Source organism: Somniosus microcephalus, chromosome 16 (genome assembly GCF_052327205.1).
Source record: "Somniosus microcephalus isolate GS21.2 chromosome 16, FLI_Smic_1.0, whole genome shotgun sequence".
In the NCBI taxonomy this organism is placed as follows: domain Eukaryota; kingdom Metazoa; phylum Chordata; class Chondrichthyes; order Squaliformes; family Somniosidae; genus Somniosus; species Somniosus microcephalus.
Window position 1 is genome coordinate 17,415,402 of NC_141002.1, and position 21,724 is coordinate 17,437,125.

At 46.6% G+C, this 21,724-nt stretch overlaps 1 protein-coding gene across 3 annotated transcripts in view; it reads left to right on the plus strand.

The window, feature by feature from the left end:
- The window catches only part of LOC147105992 (UPF0606 protein KIAA1549), a 319,715-nt gene that overhangs the window by 147,719 nt on the left and 150,272 nt on the right, over positions 1 to 21,724 (plus strand). For all 3 annotated transcript variants that reach the window (XM_086008618.1, XM_086008615.1, XM_086008617.1), the window contains exon 2: positions 9,059 to 11,458. In XM_086008618.1, the coding sequence (XP_085864744.1) occupies positions 9,059 to 11,458 (2,400 nt within the window). The remainder of the gene's footprint in view (positions 1 to 9,058; positions 11,459 to 21,724) is intronic.

The window sequence follows — 21,724 nt, forward strand, 5'->3', positions numbered from 1 at the left end:
CCGGGAGGTACGGAGTCTCCCGCTCCTGGGCCTCACCTGGTACCCACTGGTAGAGGCCCACGTCTCCCAGGGGCGCATGCGGTTCACAAGCACCCCATGGATCACGTGGGCTGGCTAACCAAGAAAAGAAGGGAATCCCCATTCATATGGGAGTTCCTTTTGTATGGAATCCCCATAAGTATGAATGGGTATCACTTAAAAAACACAAGAAATATATATTTTTAAAAATTACATATTTAAAATTAATTAAAATGCCATTTAATTAAATATTAAAAAAAAAAAAAAATTTTGAATTTTTTAAAATATGTTTTAACAAGGCTAAAAATAAACCCTTACCTGCTTTTATCAGGCGTAAGAATTTCACGGGCATTCAGCGGGCGGAAGTTAGGCAAATAGCGCAACTCTCTACCCGCGGAGGCCCGTCTCCCAGGGATGCGGAGGATCTCTGTCAAGAAGATTCTTGACAGATCGCAAGTTCCGTGTTTTCGCGCATGCACATCGCATGCCTAAACCCGGAACTTGCGCGACCCTTACGGGCGCGTGCACTCGTAGGGGTCCCAAAATACGGCCCATTGTATTCGAACTGTTGCTTACCTCTGGGAAATAAATTTCATAGGCTACGACTTTAAAAATACAGCTCGGAAAATGGCTACAGAGCATATATTAAAAAGGTTTTGTTAAAAGTAAGGTAGCCTGCCTTCCTCAAAAGCTCAGGAAGTTAATCCAGTGAGTAGCTAAACAGTATAGACCAGGAAGGTCACAAGTTCAATGCCTGGGCTGTGCTGAGTTAGCCGATCCCAGCGGGGGCAGCAATTGAGCGCTACTGCCAGCATAGAATTACTGGGCTAGGAAGGGGGAACATGTTAGCCAGGGCTTTCGCTTTTGATCTGTAGTTGGTGATCCTGCTGGAAAATGTACGTGTATGTACTTTGATGCACCCCACGCAAAAATACCCTGTCAACATTCACTTGGCTAACATGTAGAATGACCACTTATGTAAGCTACTTGAGGGCTCCTCATACAATGGAATCCTGCCTGGAAATGAGTGTGTGTAGACTGTTGTGTCCTCTCCATTCACTGGGCTAATGCATGGAGAATGACCACTTGGGTAACACTCTAAGGCTGCGGGTACTATGGAACCCTACTCCAGCAAGAGGTTGTTGCTTTCATGAGCGGGGGCAGGAAGAAAAATTGGAAGGAAAATAAAAGGCACCAAAGAATAAGGAAAGTTTTTTTTTTCGCACTCAGTCTCAAAAATGTTATTTTACAGTGGGAAAAGTGTAAGAGATATTTTTGGACTGATTTACTTAAGATTGTTAAGGTTTGTAAAGAGTGAGAATTGAATTATGTGGAAAATACAGAATTCCGCAAATAGTTCCACCATAAGCTAAGGTGCAGTCTCACTGGTAACCTTTGTGCAGTTAATCAGTAACCTCGTCACCCCATATATAAAGCATATATTGCCAATGTTATGCTGTTTAGAAACACACTGTACTTTCTTGCTTGGCCTTCCTTCCCAACCCTAACATCAGTGCACCACACTTTCACCCACCAAAGTAAACCGGTTCTTTATTTTGTTCTTAGACAGTGGGTGGCACTGGCAAGTGGGTATTCATTGTCCATCCCTAGTTGTCCCGAGGTCATTAAGAGTCAACCACGTAGTGTGCAAGTTTCGCATCTCTGAAGCACAATTGAGAACTAGTTGGGTATCTTCGACAGTCTGCAGATTTCATGGTCATTTTCTTGTTGCCAGCCCACAAATGACCAAATGTATTAAATTCATGGCGTTTTTTTCTTCGCTCTACTCTTGCTGGCTGTGCCTTCAGCTGCCTAGGCTCTAGAATTCCCTCCCATAACCTCTCCGCCTCTCCCTCCTCCTTTAAGACTCTTCTTAAAACCTACCTCTTTGACCAAGCTTTTGGTCACCTCTCCTAATATCTTCTTATGTGGCTCGGTGTTAAATTTTGTTTGATAACGCTCCTGTGAAGCGCTGTGAGATGTTTTACTATGTTAAAGGTGCTATATAAATGCAAGTTGTTGTTGTTGTTATCGTCATCATTGCTTGTTCAGTGCCAAAATGACTAAACTACCATAGCCCCGTTTAGAGGGTTCATTTAGCACTGGTCAATTGTCTGATTATTCTTTAAAAGTTTCACTTGTTTTGTTTTTACAAATTTTTCTCTTGTATAACATATAACAGCTTCATTATAGCAGGGACGGCGGTAAGACTGTACAACCTGTGTAATTGCACGGGGCCCAGACCGGATCCAGTGAAAGGACAAGTACACCCCACAGGACATGCGACGTGCAGTATAGCACTGCGCATCGAAGAAAGAGTTGCATTTCAACATCGCCTTTCACGATAGCTGGGCGTTGTAAAGTGCTTTACAACCAATGAAGTACTCTTGCAGTGTAGTTACTGTTGTAATGTAGGAAACATAGCGGGGGTGGTGTGGTTATTGCTCGGTCCCAGTGGCAGGAGTTAGTGGGAGTCTGTCTTGTCCCAACTTTAGGTGCTGATTCCAGGGACAGACCTTCACTTTAGGGCTGCTATGAGTGTGGGGTGGTGACCAAAGGCTAATTGTTGAACCCCAACCAACAGCACTGACCAGGGAACCTGGGACATGCAGGTCTGTATAGCTGAGATACACTGTGCCATTAAGGGAATGGGCTGGATTTATTTTCTTCCGGATTTGGCGGATTGCTTATCAGCCAGCTTTATAGGGAAGTTTTTAAGAAACAACAACACCAACTTGTATTTATATAACGCCTTTAACCTAGTAAAATGTCCCAAGGTGCGTCACAGGAGTATTATCAAACAAAATTTGACACCGAGCCACATGGAGCGAAATTAGGGCAGGTGGCCAAAAGCTTGTCAAAGAGGTAGGTTTTAAGGAGCGTCTTAAAGGAGGTAAAGAGAGGTAGACTGGTTTAGGGAGGGAATTCCAGAGCTTAGGGCCTTGGTAGCTAAGGGCACGGCCGCCAATGGTGGAGTGATTAAAATCGGGGATGTTCAATAGGCCAGAATTTGAGGAGCGCAGAGATTTCCGTGGGTTGTAGGGCTAGAGAAGGTTATCGTGATGGGGAGGGGCGAAGCCATGGAGGGATTTGAAAACAAAGCTGAAAATGTTAAATCGAGGCGTTGCTTTACCGGGAGCCAATGTAGATCAGCGAGCACAGGGGTGATGGGTGAATGGGACTTGGTGCGAGTTAGGGCACAGGCAGCAGAGTTTTGGATGACATCAAGTTTGCGGAGGGTGGAATGTGGGAGGTCAGCCAGGAGTGCATTGGAATAGTCAAGCCTAGAGATAATAAAGGCATGGATAAGGGTTTCAGCGGCAGGTGAGCTGAGACAAGGGTAGAGTCAGGTGGTGTTCCGGGGTTGGAAATAGGCAGTCTTAGTGATGCCACGAATATGTGGTCAGAAGCTCATCTTGGGGTCAAGTATGACCCCAAGGTTGCGACCAGTCTGGTTCAGCCTCTGACAGTTTCCAGGGAGAGGGATGGGTTTGGTAATATAAGAAGTCTTGCATGCTCGACAATCAAAACACAACCTTTGCTCTGAATGCATTTGTCCCATTTTTATTCTTTGGAGCTGATTGTTTTCAAGACATAGTTGGCTTTCGGATGCTTCTCCATCAACCAGACAATACAAAATGTGATACTGAGTTTCAATTAGCGCATAATTGCACGTTTTGATTTGCTGTTGTCCTGTATTCAGCTGTTGAGTAGAATGGCCCAGAAATTCGGGTCTCCACGGGTGAGTACGCACGGGGTACTCACCCGTAGGCCCGATGGAAGTGCCGGTTTCCTGCATGCATGGGAAACCGGCACTTCCGTTCCTCTGAAAGCAGGGGTTCAGAGGTCGAACGCGTGCGCGGGGGAGGCAGCGCGTGCGCATCAAACTTAGGTTTTTTTTACAGGTTTTTCCGTGAGGGTAAGTCTTTAGAATTTAGAAATGTAAAAAGCAGGCGTAAGGCCTGCTTTTTACAAGGTAAGTGGTTAATTCATTAAAATTAAAACATTTTTTCCACAGGTTTATTATTTTTAAATACTTTAAAGCAAGGTAAGTTTATTTTTAGCCCCGTTAGAATATAATTTTTTTTTCTTCAAAAATGTAAATTATTGTTTAAAATAGTTATTTAATGTAATTTATAGTTTATTTAAAAAATGTGGTTTTTAAAAAATTTATTTGAAGGTTTACTGCTATTTTGGGGCCGTAGTATTTATAAGTCTTGACAGCACTTCCGGTCAAACTTATAAATGGAGCATTCCCTGCTCTGATTGGCTCTCCATGGCCCACGTGATCCCAGGGGACGCATCGAACTAACTGCGCCCCTGGGATTCGCAAGCACTGCGCGCCGGCAGTTCGAGCAGGCCCAGGATCGGAATCCCACGGGGGCCCACAGCCCACGGGGGCCAATCTCTTCTAACAGATCGTGGACAATTTGTGACTGGTGCTAGATTACCAAGTTTATTTGATCTTCTGTGCACAATAAGACTTATGAAAGTTTAATGTTTTGCAGTTTCTTCTCGAGGCCCCGGACAGTTGAGTCAAACTCCACAATATTGGTCTGTTTTGACGGTTTCACTTTCAAAGAAACTGTTAGGAAAATGGTGGTCAGTGGGCAGCACGGTGGCATAGTGGTTAGCACTGTTGCCTCACAGCGCCAGGGACCCGGGTTCAAATCCGGCCTCGGGTGACTGTCTGTGTGGAGTTTGCACATTCTCCCCGTGTTTGCGTGGGTTTCCTCCGGGCGCTCCGATTTCCTCCCACAGTCCAAAGATGTGCGGGTTAGGTTGATTGGCCATGATAAAAATTGGCCCTTAGTGTTAGGGGGTATTAAATACGTGGGGTTACGGGGATAGGGCTTGGGTGGGATGGCTGTCGGTGTAGGGACCGGGTGCTAGGGTTTGGATGATCAGCCATGATCTCGTTGAATGGCGGAGCAGGCTCGAAGGGCCGAATGGCCTACTCCTATCTTCTATGTTTCTATGTTATTCATACCACTGTCCATTCTGATGATGATCCAAAAAGTTCACTTAACCGTCTTTCAGTTGCTGTGCATTTCCACTTTATTGGTGCTTGATGTCTTTCTTCCTCTCCTCTTCATTAGTGTAGATCAATTCAACAAAAGACAGTCAATCAGTATATTGATAACTGTGTTAAGGGAGATTAACACAGACTAGTTAATTCTGGATCAGTTGATAGTTGAAAAGGAACTGGATCAATACATGTTAAAAAAGGGATTTGAGTACTTGATTCACATGGTAGTTCGGAAGAGAGTTATAAGATTTTCCTTTTGTCAATTTAATGCTGGCAGGCTGTTGTCAACATTAAAATAAGCTCAAGCTAGGCTGTCGAGTCAGTGATTGACTTAGTCCTACAGGGACTGTGAAAGGGTCATGCCTGATGGACTGAATGATATTTGTTTGTTCCAAGCTTTTTATCTTCTTGTCACTTTTTCAGTCCTGAAATTGGGTAATTACATAATTCATGTAATACGTGCTTAGCAATAGCATTCCTGTAAGCAATCCACCCATATGCTGTATTCAGCCATTTGCCACAGCCATTTCTCAATGATTGCTGTTAATTGCGGCCGTGCCTTCAGTTGCCTAGGCCCTTAACTCTGGAATTCCCTCCCTAAACCTTTCTGCCTCTCCCTCCTCCTTTAGGACGTTCCTTTAAAACCTACCTCTTTGGCCAAGCTTTTGGTCACCTGTCCTAATATCTCCTTAAGCGGTTCGGAGTCAAATTTTGTTTGATAACGCTCCTGTGAAGCGCCTTGTGACATTTTACTACATTGTTCGCAGGAGCTCCCCCAGGAATGTGCCAGTGTTCACAGGAGCTCCCCCAGGAATGTGCCAGTGTTCGCAGGAGCTCCGCCAGGAATGTGCCAGTGTTCTCAGGAGCTCCGCCAGGAATGTGCCAGTGTTCGCAGGAGCTCCCCCAGGAATGTGCCAGTGTTCGCAGGAGTTCCCCCAGGAATGTGCCAGTGTTCGCAGGAGCTCCGCCAGGAATGTGCCAGTGTTCGCAGGAGCTCCCCCAGGAATGTGCCAGTGTTCACAGGAGCTCCCCCAGGAATGTGCCAGTGTTCACAGGAGCTCCCCCAGGAATGTGCCAGTGTTCGCAGGAGCTCCCCCAGGAATGTGCCAGTGTTCGCAGGGGCTCCCCGGGAATGTGCCAATGTTCGCAGGGGCTCCGCCAGGAATGTGCTAGTGTTCGCAGGAGCTCCGCCAGGAATGTGCCAGTGTTCGCAGGAGCTCCCCGGGAATGTGCTAGTGTTCGCAGGAGCTCCGCCAGGAATGTGCCAGTGTTCGCAGGAGCTCCCCCAGGAATGTGCCAATGTTCGCAGGGGCTCCCCCAGGAATGTGCCAGTGTTCGCAGGAGCTCCCCCAGGAATGTGCCAGTGTTCGCAGGAGCTCCCCCAGGAATGTGCCAGTGTTCGCAGGAGCTCCCCCAGGAATGTGCCAGTGTTCGCAGGAGCTCCCCCAGGAATGTGCCAGTGTTCGCAGGAGCTCCCCCAGGAATGTGCCAGTGTTCACAGGAGCTCCCCCAGGAATGTGCCAGTGTTCACAGGAGCTCCCCCAGGAATGTGCCAGTGTTCGCAGGAGCTCCCCCAGGAATGTGCCAGTGTTCGCAGGGGCTCCCCGGGAATGTGCCAATGTTCGCAGGGGCTCCGCCAGGAATGTGCTAGTGTTCGCAGGAGCTCCGCCAGGAATGTGCCAGTGTTCGCAGGAGCTCCGCCAGGAATGTGCCAGTGTTCGCAGGGGCTCCCCGGGAATGTGCCAATGTTCGCAGGGGCTCCCCCAGGAATGTGCCAGTGTTCGCAGGAGCTCCGCCAGGAATGTGCCAGTGTTTGCAGGGGCTCCCCGGGAATGTGCCAATGTTCGCAGGGGCTCCCCCAGGAATGTGCCAGTGTTCACAGGAGCTCCCCCAGGAATGTGCCAGTGTTCACAGGAGCTCCCCCAGGAATGTGCCAGTGTTCGCAGGGGCTCCCCGGGAATGTGCCAATGTTTGCAGGGGCTCCCTGGGAATGTGCCAATATTTGCACAGGTTCCCTGGGAGGATGCCAGTATTTGCATTGGTTCCGTGCCAGTAATTGCTGGGGCTCCTCGGGAGTGTGTCAGTAATTGCTGGGGCTCCCTGGGAGTGTGTCAGTAATTGCTGGGGCTCCCCGGGAGTGTGTCAGTAATTGCTGGGGCTCCCCGGGAGTGTGTCAGTAATTGCTGGGGCTCCCCGGGAGTGTGTCAGTAATTGCTGGGGCTCCCCGGGAGTGTGTCAGTAATTGCTGGGGCCCCTTGGGAATGTGTCAGTAATTGCTGGGGCTCCCCGGGAGTGTGTCAGTAATTGCTGGGGCTCCCCGGAAATATGTCAGTAATTGCTGGGGCCCCTTGGGAATGTGTCAGTAATTGCTGGGGCTCCCTGGGAATGTGTCAGTAATTGCTGGGGCTCCCCGGGAGTGTGTCAGTAATTGCTGGGGCTCCCCGGGAGTGTTTCAGTAATTGCTGGGGCTCCCCGGGAGTGTGTCAGTAATTGCTGGGGCTCCCCGGGAGTGTGTCAGTAATTGCTGGGGCTCCCCGGGAGTGTGTCAGTAATTGCTGGGGCTCCTTGGGAATGTGTCAGTAATTGCTGGGGCTCCCCGGGAGTGTGTTAGTAATTGCTGGGGCTCCCCGGGAATGTGCCAGTAATTGCTGGGGCTCCCCGGGAGTGTGTCAGTAATTGCTGGGGCTCCCCGGGAGTGTGTCAGTAATTGCTGGGGCTCCCCGGGAGTGTGTCAGTAATTGCTGGGGCTCCCCGGGAGTGTGTCAGTAATTGCTGGGGCTCCCCGGGAGTGTGTCAGTAATTGCTGGGGCTCCCCGGGAGTGTGTCAGTAATTGCTGGGGCTCCCCGGGAGTGTGTCAGTAATTGCTGGGGCTCCCCGGGTGTGTCTGTAACTTGCAGAGGCTCCCACTGGTCGTCTGGCCTAAAGCCAGGCCTCCCCATGTCTCCTAACCTGAAGCCTCGACTCTCGCTGGTCTCCTGGACCTGGAGCCCTGACACCTGTTGGTGCATTAATAGGCTAATGGTGCTAACAACTGCCCTTTTCACAGCTCCAGGCTCATGAAATGCAAACAAGTCAAACTCGAGGGTAAGAAATATAAGTGAAAATAGAATTGAGTTGCTTGGGCTTGGAACGCTAGATTTGTAAGGGATTGGCTTTGCCTGTGCCTCCTGTTAAACTGCTCGTCTTCACTCGTCATAAGGGCTGTCATTGAGCTGTCAGTTTTTTGAGGTGTATCAACTACCCTCATGCTCTTGGTCATTGTTTGCTAGTTGTCTAGGTTAACCTATGAGTTGGGTATAGTCCAAGTTGGATCTTGTCTGCAGCTCTGTCTATATTCTCTCCTATGTAACTTCAAGTGTCAACCTGGGTTTAATGGTAGCACACTCTCCTTTCAGTCAGAAGGTTGTGGGTTCAAGAACTAGTCCAGACTGGAGATACATAATACAGACTGACACTTCAGTGGAGTACTGGAGGAGTACTGCACTGTCTGAGGTGCCATCTTTCAAATGAGGTGCTAAACCAAGATCTTGACTGTTCAGTTGAATGTAAAAGACTCCATGGCACTATTCAAAGTAGAGCATGGGAGGTTCCCCATTGTTGTGCATTTTTGCAATTCCTACCCTGCAAGGACCTTCCTCGAAACCAGGGAAGGTCCTTGCTGGACTGTCAAAATGCACCTTTGTACTATTTGAAAATGTTCAGTTACTTCAGTTTGTATTTATGACTTCAGAACTGCTGTGTTTACAAATGCTTTGCATGCACAGTTATTCAATGTTGCCGAATTTGACCCCCCTCCCCACATAATGAGGAAATAAGTGCTTACATTGTGCTATTCAAGGTTGTCTTGGCTACAAAAACATGTGGAAAAAGTTTCCTGTTGCAAATTTCAGCAATAATTAGAACAAGATAATCCCAAAATCCACAAAATATGTTTTACATGTTGGTATGTTTCATATCACACTGAATTTCAGCAGAGCTGTGTTTAATGTTTGTTTTCTGTTCTCTTGCAGATGAACACTTCTCTGACCGTGCATTATTGTCAGGCAGGATACACGAGCAAAGTCTGGTACTTAATGACACAGTGGACACTGCCTTACTGAAACAGGAGGACGGGATCTTAATGAGCAGCACCTCTGTGCAATCAGCCTTGCAGTCAAGTGTAAACCTGAAAGAAGGGATCTATCTAAATTCTGAAGAGACCACAACATTAATAAGAGACCTCAGTTGGTCAGGGATGGTTGTGCTGTCTGATTACCCGGAATCTTCAGCCATTCATAACGACCTAGAAGTCGCCCTTTTATCAGAGTCCAGAGCTACAGTGACGACTGAAGAGTATCAGACAACTACATCACTACATTCGATTACACCGACATCAGTCATTCCATTTGGTCTTCTGAGAAGCAGTACCACCGGGCAAACATCAGAACACCCCATCTCATCGGCTCTTCTCTCCAGTTCCATCTTGGTTTACCCAGTATCCTTTCTAACATTGTCGGATATACCTATTCTGGCACCAAGCAAACAACTATCTGAACCCGTAAGTCCACTGTTCTCTTCCATTGCAGTCAGTAACCACGGTACATGGCAACCCATCATAAGTACAGTACTGTCAGATTTGGACAGCATGGAGTACAGTGAAACAGCTATGCTGAGTTACATTGACACCACATCATATAGAACAGAGAGCATCTTTCCTTATCATATGGAAGATCTCTTTGGGGAAAATGAGATATCTCCAACCTCAAATGGAATTGCATTCCTAAGTAGCACAGGAAAGTTTGAAATCACTGGCGAATCTTCTGTTGATCACATTGAAACTTTGGTCCATAATGCTTTAACACCAGAACTTGTTTCTGAAAGAAGTTCAACATTTGGTTTACCTCGACTGTCAACATCTGCTGATGCTGCTTTATCCGACAGTAATTCAGTAACTGGTGGAGCGATACTGACTGAGTTCAGTGGGCCAGTGTTTTCCACTCATCTGTTTACATCACCCTCTACTCATGGAGCTATACTTTCTCCATCTGGCTTGTTTCACACAGGGTCATTTGGTAATGATTTTGGATCAGGCGATGACCCAGAAGTTACAACACTCAGTGTATCAAAGACTGCCGGGTTTGTTCTGGCATCCAGTTTGGCCATTGATTCATTTGATCCAGAACTGCTAGAATCTGAAGTCTACGACACCCACTTCTTAGCAAGGCCAGTTCCAACTGTTTCTTCAAGATTTATAGCTTTGTCTGTGCCATCGTTAACTTTCTCATCTTACTCCAGCATCAGTCCTGCAACGACCCATCCTTCAAGTCAATCGTTGTATTCATCATTTGAGGATAATTTAGATATTAGCACAGTTAGTCCTTCACTGCTGATGAATGAATCCCCAACATTGGCACCTACAGTTAGTGAGGACTTGCCGTTCAGTGTAAGTAGCATGAATCTGAAACCAACTTCACCTCTGAATGAAAATGTAAGTTATCCCCCACCAGTGACTACACACTTGACAGATTTCTTGGCAAGGGAATCCCTTGAACTGACCAGCCTCCTACAACCCCCTCTGGATTTAGTTTCTTCATTGATAAGTGACTTATCAACAGAATCAAGTCGTGTTCTGGCGACAGAATATTTAAGCTTATTTGAACCACAGCTAGAAACTTCGGCTGTGTTTGAGGCGATGACTCTTAAAAAGTCGTTGAGTACTTTAACACTGGAGTCCACATTTCTAGAACCAGATCCTACGGCGATGAACCTACTGGCAGCAACTACTGACCATACAAATCTTGCAGTAATTCTTGAATCTTCCTTCATCAAAACCTCTTCTAATAGTACTTCGAATATGACCCCTTTCTTCGAGGCAGTGTCACCTTCAGTTGAAGCAATACAACCCACATTGATGCCATCCGTTTTTGAATCAAGTCTCCCAGACAACGGCACTGCAAAAGCTGAATACACCGCTGAAAGTTTGGTGCATACTTTGCCAAGTTTAATGCTAATCAGTTCCAGTTTTTTAGCTTCCACATTTGTTATCACCACAGATCCTGTGGTTACTCCAAGCTCTACTGTTGAAATGCCGTATTTGTTCTCTTCCACATCAACCCCACATACTTTTCCAGCTATTTTCCCATCATCTACAGAGACAGATTGGATTACTACTTCATTCCTACTGACTACATCTCCCCCACCAATTGGGAACTCTTCAGATACCAGCCCAATGACAATGTTGACTGCAACAACCACCAAAAACCCAACCGGCGACCTCACAGCCCCCCTTACCAGTGGTGGTACAACCACGGCTGCCAGCAGTGCAGCTTCAAAACCTACACGCCCCACGACTGCCAGAACAATGGTTTCTGCAACAGCCCAGAATTTTGTGTGTGATGTTAATGAACCTGATTCATACCTCGTGACAGCAGGTAAGCTATTTCAGTTCAATATTGTAGGGTTGGATGCGCTGTTAAATTTTAAATGAAGGGGACTTGCCCATCTTGAGTGGTTAATTTGGTCAGGTTAAAGCAAATATATTACACAATGTAAGGGTACATAGATTTGACAAAGCCGAATTCAGTATTAAGATAGGATAGTCCCACTCCGATTTATATCCATGTGATGGGGGATATTTTATGCATTACTGTAATAGATTTACGTCAAACTGCAAAGAAAGCACAGCAGTCATCAAGCAGTAAACCAGTGATGGACCTTCTTGAAAGATATTTTTACCCAAGTCCTTTTTGGATTGTTGACAGACCGTTAGATGACACTGATCCTGTTCGACTTCAGACTTGCTTTTTAAATCCGCTCCTAAGCTTACAAATTTTCTGTCCACTTCAATAAATTCAGTAGCTAAAAGGCCGAACATGAGCTACTTGGCCATTTTGACAGTCTATCTGAAGATACTCTTCGTAGCGCAATATGTAATTGGATTTCTTCGATCACCGCTCTGTAGTTGAAGGCTTGTGCTCGCTCTCTGTCTGTAGGACGATAACATTTTAATAGCGTCAGTGTGATTCTTTTTACATGAAGTAGAATAGTTTTGGATAAGATTCATGTAATACACGTTAATGTATTGACTGAATCATTTTGTCTGTTACATAAGGAATGGAATAGGGTCAGGCTTCTATAGGACATTAGATATGCTTCCATATCAAATGGGTGTGTAGGCGAAACTCCTATTGGGTGCAATATGCAATTATAGTTCAGTACTTTTGTAGTTCTAGAATTGGAAATGAAAATCCTGCCTTTGTTTCAAACTCTTCCATTGCCACTGAGACCATTCCACTTAGGAATTTCAGTGTGTTCACACTAGGGCCTCATTTTCTGAAATTAATATCTAGAAACGTGGATCTATCCCATATCGATCCATGCAGCCACTGTTTTTGAATTTGGTGGTGTCCTGCGTGATGAACTTTGGCCCTAAACCTAACTTTCCCAATTAAATGAAATAGCTGGAGACAATAGTGGGTTAACGGTTATTAATGTCCATTGTCATTCTTGCAAAAGGAACGACGTCCCAATTGATATGTGAGGAAGGTGGGCTAAACGGGTGTCAAAATAATTACTGCAACAACCTGACTGGGAAAGTCATGTTGGGCAGCACGGTGGCATAGTGGTTAGCACTGTTGCCTCACAGCGCCAGAGACTCGGGTTCGAATCCGGCCTCGGGCGACTGTCTGTGTGGAGTTTGCACATTCTCCCCGTGTTTGCGTGGGTTTTCTCCGGGTGCTCCGGTTTCCTCCCACAGTCCAAAGATGTGCGGGTTAGGTTGATTGGCTATGATAAATTGACCCTTAGTGTTAGGGGGATTAAATACGTGGGGTTACAGGGATAGGGTGGGATATGTGTTGGTGTAGGGGTTATGGGGATCGGGTGGGATATGTGTCGGTGCAGGCTCGATGGGCCGAAATGGCCTCTATCTGCACTGTTGTGATTCTGTGATTCTGTAATGCAGTTAAGATACCTGCATGATTAAGTGAAGGAAACAGTAAATGTTGAAACTTTGTCTAGCTTTAATTTAAATATTTCTAAATCTGTGCATCGCACATCACACATTAAATGCGTGGGGGTGGGGGACACATTAAATCTGTCTTTTGCTGAATAAAAAATCAAGTGGTTTTCTCATTGGTTCAAATAAGCAATTTAAGCACATTGATTCGCTGAAATATGGACGAAGACAGACCATGAAAAAGAAATCATTTAGAGGCTGCTACTTCATCCAATGTGGTCCCAGCAATCATTTTTATCTCTGACCCACTTGGATGTATAGCGGTGTAAGTAATGTTTCTAACATAACAAGCCCATGGAAAGTCATACAATTCCCTCTAAAATTATGAAAGGTAGCCATACATTTGCCTCTGTGCTATTGCACCTGTCTGTGCGACCATTTGGTTCCAGATGTCGAGTGCTCAGGAGCTTGGGGCTCGCTTTTCCTCTTTCCCTGCAGCTTGATTTCTTCCCCTGGCTGTTGTTACCATAACTCTGCAGTTGGGTCCATGTGTGCATGTACGATTGAACCCAAATTTGTGCACCTTCTATCCATGAATCTCCATGAGTTAAGAAAAATATTCCCTTTGATTTAGCTTGGCTTCTCTTTCTCTTGAGATGTAGTTCTTCTCCCATAGGTATCTTTTTTTTGGGCATTCAAATTACACATTTTGCGCTGACACCCAGCCCCTGCCACCTTCTGGTCAGGTGCCCTCCCATAATCACATTCATTCTACCCATGAGCAACGCCATGGGAAATGGCCGAGTAATATAAACTTTTATTTAAGTCTCAAACATGCAATTTTTTTTAAAGACCAACTTGAAAATAATAGATGTTCAGCAGGACGTTTCTTCATGATCTGTGATTTTGCTGAAAACCATTCTGGAAAATAAATGGGAAGTGCAGCACTTAAATTTCTGTCTCAGGTGGTTTCTTGCTGCATCTGTCTATTCATGCTGTTTGGTTTGCAAACCGATAGAAAATGAAAATGCACTAATAATTTGTTTCCTGAAAGAACAGACCATGCAGAAACTAGTCAGGAAAGCACAATCTTCCAGGCAATCTTTATTGAAGTATCTGAGGGCTTGTATAGTGTGTAGCAGGGCTCGTAGATTGGCATTTTCCACCATGTCGAACCAGGTGTCTGGGGAAGATTCCAGACAACTATTTGGAGTTTGGAAGACAACTATTTGGAGTTTGGAAGAATTAGTCCTTCTTCTAAGCCTTCTCGGAAGATTGGAGCCTTCTCGGGGATATTCTTAACCGGTAGCCTTCCTGCCCAGAGAAGCCTAATAGCATGGTCTTCACATTCTGACACTGCAGCTTCAGGAATGGACGACAGCGTTAGCATGTAAAGGAGGTGGGGCAACACATTCATCATTCATCTTTGTGGTGCTCACTCTACCCAGCAGGCAGGCTGTTCCATCCATTTAAATCGACATATATACTGGAAAGGGAGGGGGTGAATCTTTTCAGGAAAGAACTGGGAGTTAGGTTTTTGGGTTGGATACGTTCTTGGGTTCAGCGTAAAGGTCCTTGCATCCAAAATGAACCAGAGTGTGCCTTTACCTGCTCAATACACATCACCCGCGCTATGACAGGAGCTGACGACTGCTGGACAGACCACCGCCTAATCCGCTCTGTCATCTCCATCAATGTAGCCCCAAAACAGCGGCGGCAACAGAAACAATGCCGCAGGAAAATCAACGCTGGAGCACTCAAAGACCCCACTAAGAAAGCCCTATTCAGCCTGCGCTCACAACCAACCTGACGACTCCCAGTGATTCAGATACACAGAGTGTCCACAGCGCCTGGTCTGCACTCAAGGCCTCCATAATCAGCACCTGTGAAGAGACGCTCGACCAGGAAACACCAAGACTGGTTCGACGAGAACGACCAGGAGATCCAGGAGCTAATAAGCCGCAAACACAAGCCATTCCTGGTCTGGAAACACCAACAGAACTCGAGAGCAAGAAAGCAATTCTACAGATGCCTGAAGGCCGAGGTCCAACAAAAAACTCGCGACCTAAAGAACAGATGGTGGGTGGAGAAAGCGCAGGACATCCAGCAGCTAGCCGACAACCACGACGTGCGTGGATTCTTTAGCGCACCCCACTACGGGCCAAGAACGGAGAGGTACTCCTCGAAGACAGAGAGGCAGTCAGTGCCCACTGGAAGGAGCACTTCGAAGATCTCCTTAACCAAGACTCTGTCTTCGACGCAAGTGTCCTCAACTCCATCCCGCAGTATGCTACTCGCCACCACCTCCGCACAGCCCCAGCCCGGCATGAGGTTGAAAAGGCCATCCGACAACTGAAGAACAACAAGGCCTCAGGAGCAGACGGAATCCCCGCCGAGGCGCTAAAACATGGCGGAGAAGCACTATTGGCGCGAATACCTGAACTCATTTCTCTTATTTGGAAGGAGGAGAGCATGCCAGGGGTTCTCAGAGACGCCGTAATCGTGACCATCTTCAAGAAAGGTGACCAGTCCGATTGTGGTAATTACAGAGGAGTCTCCCTGCTGTCTGCCACAGGGAAAGTCATTGCAAGAATCCTCCTCAATCACCTTCTCCCAGTGGCCGAAGAGCTCCTCAGAGTTGTAATGTGGATTCCGCCCACTAAGGGGCATAATGGACATGATCTTCACTGCGTGTCAACTACAAGAGAAATGCAGGGAACAGCACCAACTGCTGTACATGGCCTTCTTTGACCTCACAAAGGCCTTCGACACCATCAACCGTGAGGGATTATGGAGTGTCCTCCTCAAATTCGGCTGCCCTCAAAAGTTTGTCACCATTCTCCACCTGTTTCACGACGACATGCAAGCCGTGATCCTGACCAACGGATCCACCACAAACCCAATTCACGTACGGACCGGGGTCAAGCAAGGCTGTGTCATCGCATCAACGCTCTTCTCGATCTTCCTGGCTGCAATGCTCCATCTCACCCTCAGTAAGCTCCCCGCTGGAGTGGAGCTAATCTACAGAACAAACGGGAAACTGTTCAACGACCGTCACCTCCAATCCAGATCCAAGGTCGTCCCATCCTCTGTCATCGAATTACAGTATGCAGATGACGCTTGCGTCTGTGCACACTGAGGTCGAACTCCAAACCATCGTCAACACCTTCACCGAAGCGTACGAGAGCTAGGGTGTTACACTAAACATCTGTAAGACAAGGTCCTCTACCACCCTGCTCCCGCCACACAGTACTGCTCCCGATTATCAAAATCCACGACAAGGCCTTGGACAACGTGGACCACTTTCCATACCTCGGGAGCCTACTGTCAACAAGGGCAGACGTCGATGACGAAGTCCAACACCGCCTTCAGTGTGCCAGTGCAGCCTTCGGTCGCCTGAGGAAGAGAGTGTTTGAAGACCAGGACCTCAAAACCAGCACTAAGCTCATGGTCTACAGAGCAGTAGTGATAGCCACCCTCCTGTATGCTTCAGAAACATGGACCATGTACAGCAGGCATCTCAAAGCACTGGAGAGGTACCACCAACGCTGCCTCCGCAAGATCCTGCAAATCCATTGGCAGGATAGGTGTACCAACATTGGTGTTCTCGCTCAGCCCAACATCCCCAGCATTGAAGCTTTGACCACGCTCGATCAGCTCCGATGGACAGGCCACATCGTCCGCATGCCCGATACGAGACTCCCAAAGCAAGCGCTCTACTCGGAGCTCCGACATGGCAAGAGAGCCCCAGGTGGGCAGAGGAAACGCTTCAAGGACATCCTCAAAGCCTCCTTGAAAAAAGTGCAACATCCCCACCGACACCTGGGCATCCCTGGCCCAAGACAGCACAAAGTGGAGGAGAAGCATCCGGGAAGACGCCGAACACCTCGAGTCTCTTCGCCGGGAGCAAGCGGAAGCCAATTGCAAACAGTGGAAGGAGCGCACGTACCAACCCAAGCACCCCACCCACCCACCCCTTCAACCACTGTCTGCCCCACCTGTGTCAGAGACTGTTGGTCCCACATTCGACTCATCAGTCACCTGAGAACTAATTTTCAGTGTGGAAGCAAGTCATCCTTGGTTCTGAGGGACTGCCGAAGAAGATGATGATGATGGAGAAAAATGTAGCCAGACCCAGGGGTTGGACATGAACCCGCGTCAATGGAATCTTGCATACTGGAATATATCACATTGACATGTGATCTCCTCGAGTTTGGCAGGTGGGAGAATATACGTTCTATGAGACTTTGGTTGAGGCTGTAAGCAACTAGATAAATTACCGTAATATTAAACAGGCAAATAAACAATACTCCTCTCAAACAGTACAGTTGTATTAATTACAAACGTTGCTATTTTCTTCATTGTCAGAACATGTGAAATGCTTCTGTGCTAAATCTCAATATAAATTGATTCTTCAAATGTGGTGGCTCACATCTACCATGCACCCTCTTTCCAGTTCAGTATATCTGCTGCTTTCAGAGTGACTACTCACTTTAATTTAGAGGAAGCAAAGGGAGTAAATTAAGGGTAGGCCATGGCAGGGCAGCTTGGCAGCTTGGAGTACTCCTGTGCTATGTGGGAAGTCAGGGACACTTTCGGTGTCCAGGGCCAACACGTGTGCAGGAAGTGTCTCCAGCTGCAGCTACTCGAAATCTGCGTTTCGGATCTGGAGCTGCGGCTGGAGTCACTGTGGAGCATCCGCGAAGCTGAGATCTACGTGGATAACACACTTAACGAGGTGGTCACACCGCAGGTAAAGAGTGCACAGGCAGAAAGGGAATGGGTGACCGCCAGACAGAGTAAAAGAACTAGGAAGGTAGTGCAGGAGTCCCCTGGGTCCATCTCTCTCTCCAACAGATTTTCCGTTTTGGATACTGCTGGGGGAGATGGTTTCTCAGGGGAATGCAGCAAGAGCCAAGTCCGAGGCACTACACGTGGCTCAGCTGCACAGGAGAGGAGGAAAAAGAGTGGGAGAGCAATAGTGATAGGGGATTCTATCGTAAGGGGAACAGATAGACGTTTCTGTGGCTGCAGACATGACTCCAGGATGGTATGTTGCCTCCCTGGTGCCAGGGTCAAGGATGTCACTGAGCGGCTGCAGGACATTCTGAAGGGGGAGGGTGAACAGCCAGAGGTCGTGATCCATATCGGTACCAACGACATAGGTAGAAAGAGGGACGAGGCCCTGCAAGCAGAATATAAAGCGCTAGGAAATAAATTAAAAAGCAGGACCTCAAAGGTAGTAATCTCAGGATTACTCCCAGTGCCACGTGCTAGCGAGAGCAGAAATAGGAGAATAGACCAGATGAATGCGTGACTGGAGAGATGGTGTAGGAGGGAAGCAATGGGACCGATTCTGGGGAAGGTGGGACCTGGACAAGCTGGACGGATTACACCTCGGCAGAACCGGGACCAATATCCTCGCAGGGGGGTTTGCTAGTGCTGTTGGGAAGGATTTAAACTAGTTTGTCAGGGGGCTGGGAACCTAAGTGTGGGCCCAGACTGGAGAGAAACAAAGCTGGAAGTGCAAGTTAGAAAAGTAGTCAGCAAAACTAGTCGGGAGCAGAAACAAAGGCCAACAGTAAAGAAGGTCAAAGTGCAGAAAAATATTGAACAGGCAAAGTTGAAGGCACTTTATCTAAATGCACGTAGCATTTGCAACAAGGTGGATGAATTAATGGCACAAATAGAAGTAAATGGGTATGATGTAACTGCCATTACAGAGACATGGTTGCAGGATAACCAAGGCTGGGAACTGAATGTTCCAGGGTACTCAACATTTAGGAAGGACAGACAAAAAGGAAAAGGAGGTGGTGCAGCGCTATTAATAAGGGATGAGATCGGTACGGTAGCGATAAAAGATCTTGGCTCGGCAGATTGTGATGTAGAACTGGAATCAGTTTGGGTGGAGCTAAGAAACATCAAAGGGCGGAAAACATTGGTGGGAGTTGTGTATAGGCCACCAAACAGTATTGGTAATGTAGGGCACAGTATCAATCAAGAGATTAGAAGTGCATGTAACGAGGGCAATACAGTAATCATGGGGGACTTTAATCTACATATTGACTGGGCAAATCAAATTAACATTAATGGTGTGGAGGATGAATTCTTGGAATGCATGCGAGATGGTTTCCTGGATCAGTATGTGGAGGAACCAACCAGGGAACAGGCTATTCTGCATCTGGTACTGTGTAATGAGAAAGGGCTAATCAATAATCTTGTGGTAAAGGGGCCTTTAGGGACAAGTGACCATAATATGATTGAATTTTACATTAAGTTTGAGAGTGATGTAGTCCAATCTGAAACTAAGGTCTTCAATCTAAACAGAGGAAACTACAAGGGTATGAGGGACAAGTTGGTCACAGTAGATTGTGAGACTACACTAAAAGGTATGAAGGTGGACATACAATGGCTAACATTCAAGGAAATAATACATAATTTGCAACAAACATATATTCCTCTAGGGCATAAAAACCCAAAAGGAAAAGTGATCCAACCATGGCCAGCAAAAGAAATTAAAGCTAGTATTAAGTCAAAGGAGGAAGCTTATAAAGTTGCCAGAAAAAGCGGTCAGCCTGAGGATTGGAATCGTTTTAGAAATCAACAAAGGGGGACCAAGAAATTGATAAAGGGAAAATGGAATATGAGCACAAACTAGCAAAAAATATAAAAACGGATTGTAAAATCTTCTATAGGCATGTGAAAAGGAAAAGACTGGCGAAGGTAAATGTAGGTCCTTTACAGTCAGAGACGGGAGAATTTATAATGGGGAATGAGGAAATGGCAGAGAAATTAAATAAATACTTTAAAATTAATACATGGAGGAAGACACAAAAAAAACTCCCAGAAATACGAGAAAACCAAGGGTGTGGCGAGAATGAGGAACTTAAAGAAATTATAATTAGTAAGAAAAAACAGTGCTAGCAAAATTAATGGGACGAAAAGTCGATAAATCCCAAGGACCGGATGACCTACATCCTCGGGTTTTGAAAAAGGTGGCCATTGGGATAGTGGATGCATTGGTTGTCATCTTCCAAAATTCTATAGATTCTGGAACGGTTCCTGCAGATTGGAGGATAGCAAATGTAACCCCGCTATTTAAGAAAGGAGGGAGAGAGAAAACGGGGAACTACAGACCTGTTAGCCTCACATCAGTAGTTGGGAAAATGCTGGAATCTATTATAAAGGATGCAATAACTGGGCACTTAGAAACTAATAGTAAGATTGGGCAGAGTTAACATGGATTTATGAAAGGGAAATCCTGTTTAACAAACCTATTGGAGTTCTTTGAGGATGCAACTAGTGGAGTAGACAAAGGGGAACCAGTAGATGTGGTGTTTTTGGATTTTCAGAAGGTCTTTGATAAGGTCCCACACAAGAGGTTGGTTAACAAAATTAGGGCACATGGAATTGGGGGTAATATACCAGTGTAGGAACTGGGGTTCCTAGCCGAAGAATTGAGATCGACTCAGAAAATCAAAAACAATAAAATTTAATGAACAAATGAAGCTGTACAGGAAACTGTAGGATACAATGCAAATAGGTCTGGTCTGCTTGAAAGCCTCTCTGGAAAACAGCTAGAAGGTTCCGAGCTCAACTGCTAGCAGGTTCCGAGCTCTACTGCTAGAAGGTTCCGAGCTCTCACGTCATCACGTTCTTCCCGCCATTGAGAGATCACGTGACGGACGGCATGACGTCATCACGCGGAGTACAGGAAAGAAGCCCTAGTACAGTTAACAGATACATTAAAGGTGCAGCCCCCAGCTGTACTACATACATTGCTGTAAAAGGAATTATATACAATTGTCCGTAATCCTCTGGTGGTTCCGCCACACTAGCATGGATTGAGAATTGGTTAACAGACAGAAAACAAAGAGTAGGGATAAACGGATCTTTTTAAGGATGGCAGGCTGTGACTAGTCGGGTACCGCAAGGATCGGTGCTTGGGCCCCAGCTATTCACAATCTATATCAATGATTTGGATGAGGGGACTAAATGTAACATTTCCAAATTTGCTGATGATACAAAGCTAGGTGGCAGTGTCAGTTGTGAAGAGGATGTGAAGAGGCTTCAAGGGGATCTCGACAGGCTCAGTGAGTGGGCGAGAACATGGCAGATGGAATATAATGTGGATAAATGTGAAGTTATTCACTTCGGTAGAAAAAACAGAAAGGCAGAGTATTTCCTAAATGGTGAAAGATTGGGGAATGCAGATGCTCAAAGGGACCTGGGTGTCCTTGTACATGAGTCACTGAAAGTCAATGTGCAGGTGCAGCAAGCCATTAGGAAGGCAAATGGTATGCTGGCCTTCATTACAAGAGGATTTGAGTACAGCAGTAAAGAAGTCTTACTCCAATTATATAGGGCCTCGGTGAGACTACACCTGGAGTACTGTGTACAGTTTTGGTCTCCTTACCTAAGGAAGGATATACTTTCCATAGAGGGAGTGCAACGAAGGTTCACGAGATTGATTCCTGGGATGGCGGGACTGTCGTATGAGAAGAGATGGAGTAAACTAGGCCTGTATTCTCTTGAATTCAGAAGAATGAGAGGGGATCTCATTGAAGCAGCACGGTGGCATAGTGGTTAGCACTGTTGCCTCACAGCGCCAGGGACCCGGGTTCGAATCCGGCCTCGGGCGACTGTCTGTGTGGAGTTTGCACATTCTCCCCGTGTTTGCGTGGGTTTCCTCCGGGTGCTCCGGTTTCCTCCCACAGTCCAAAGATGTGCGGGTTAGGTT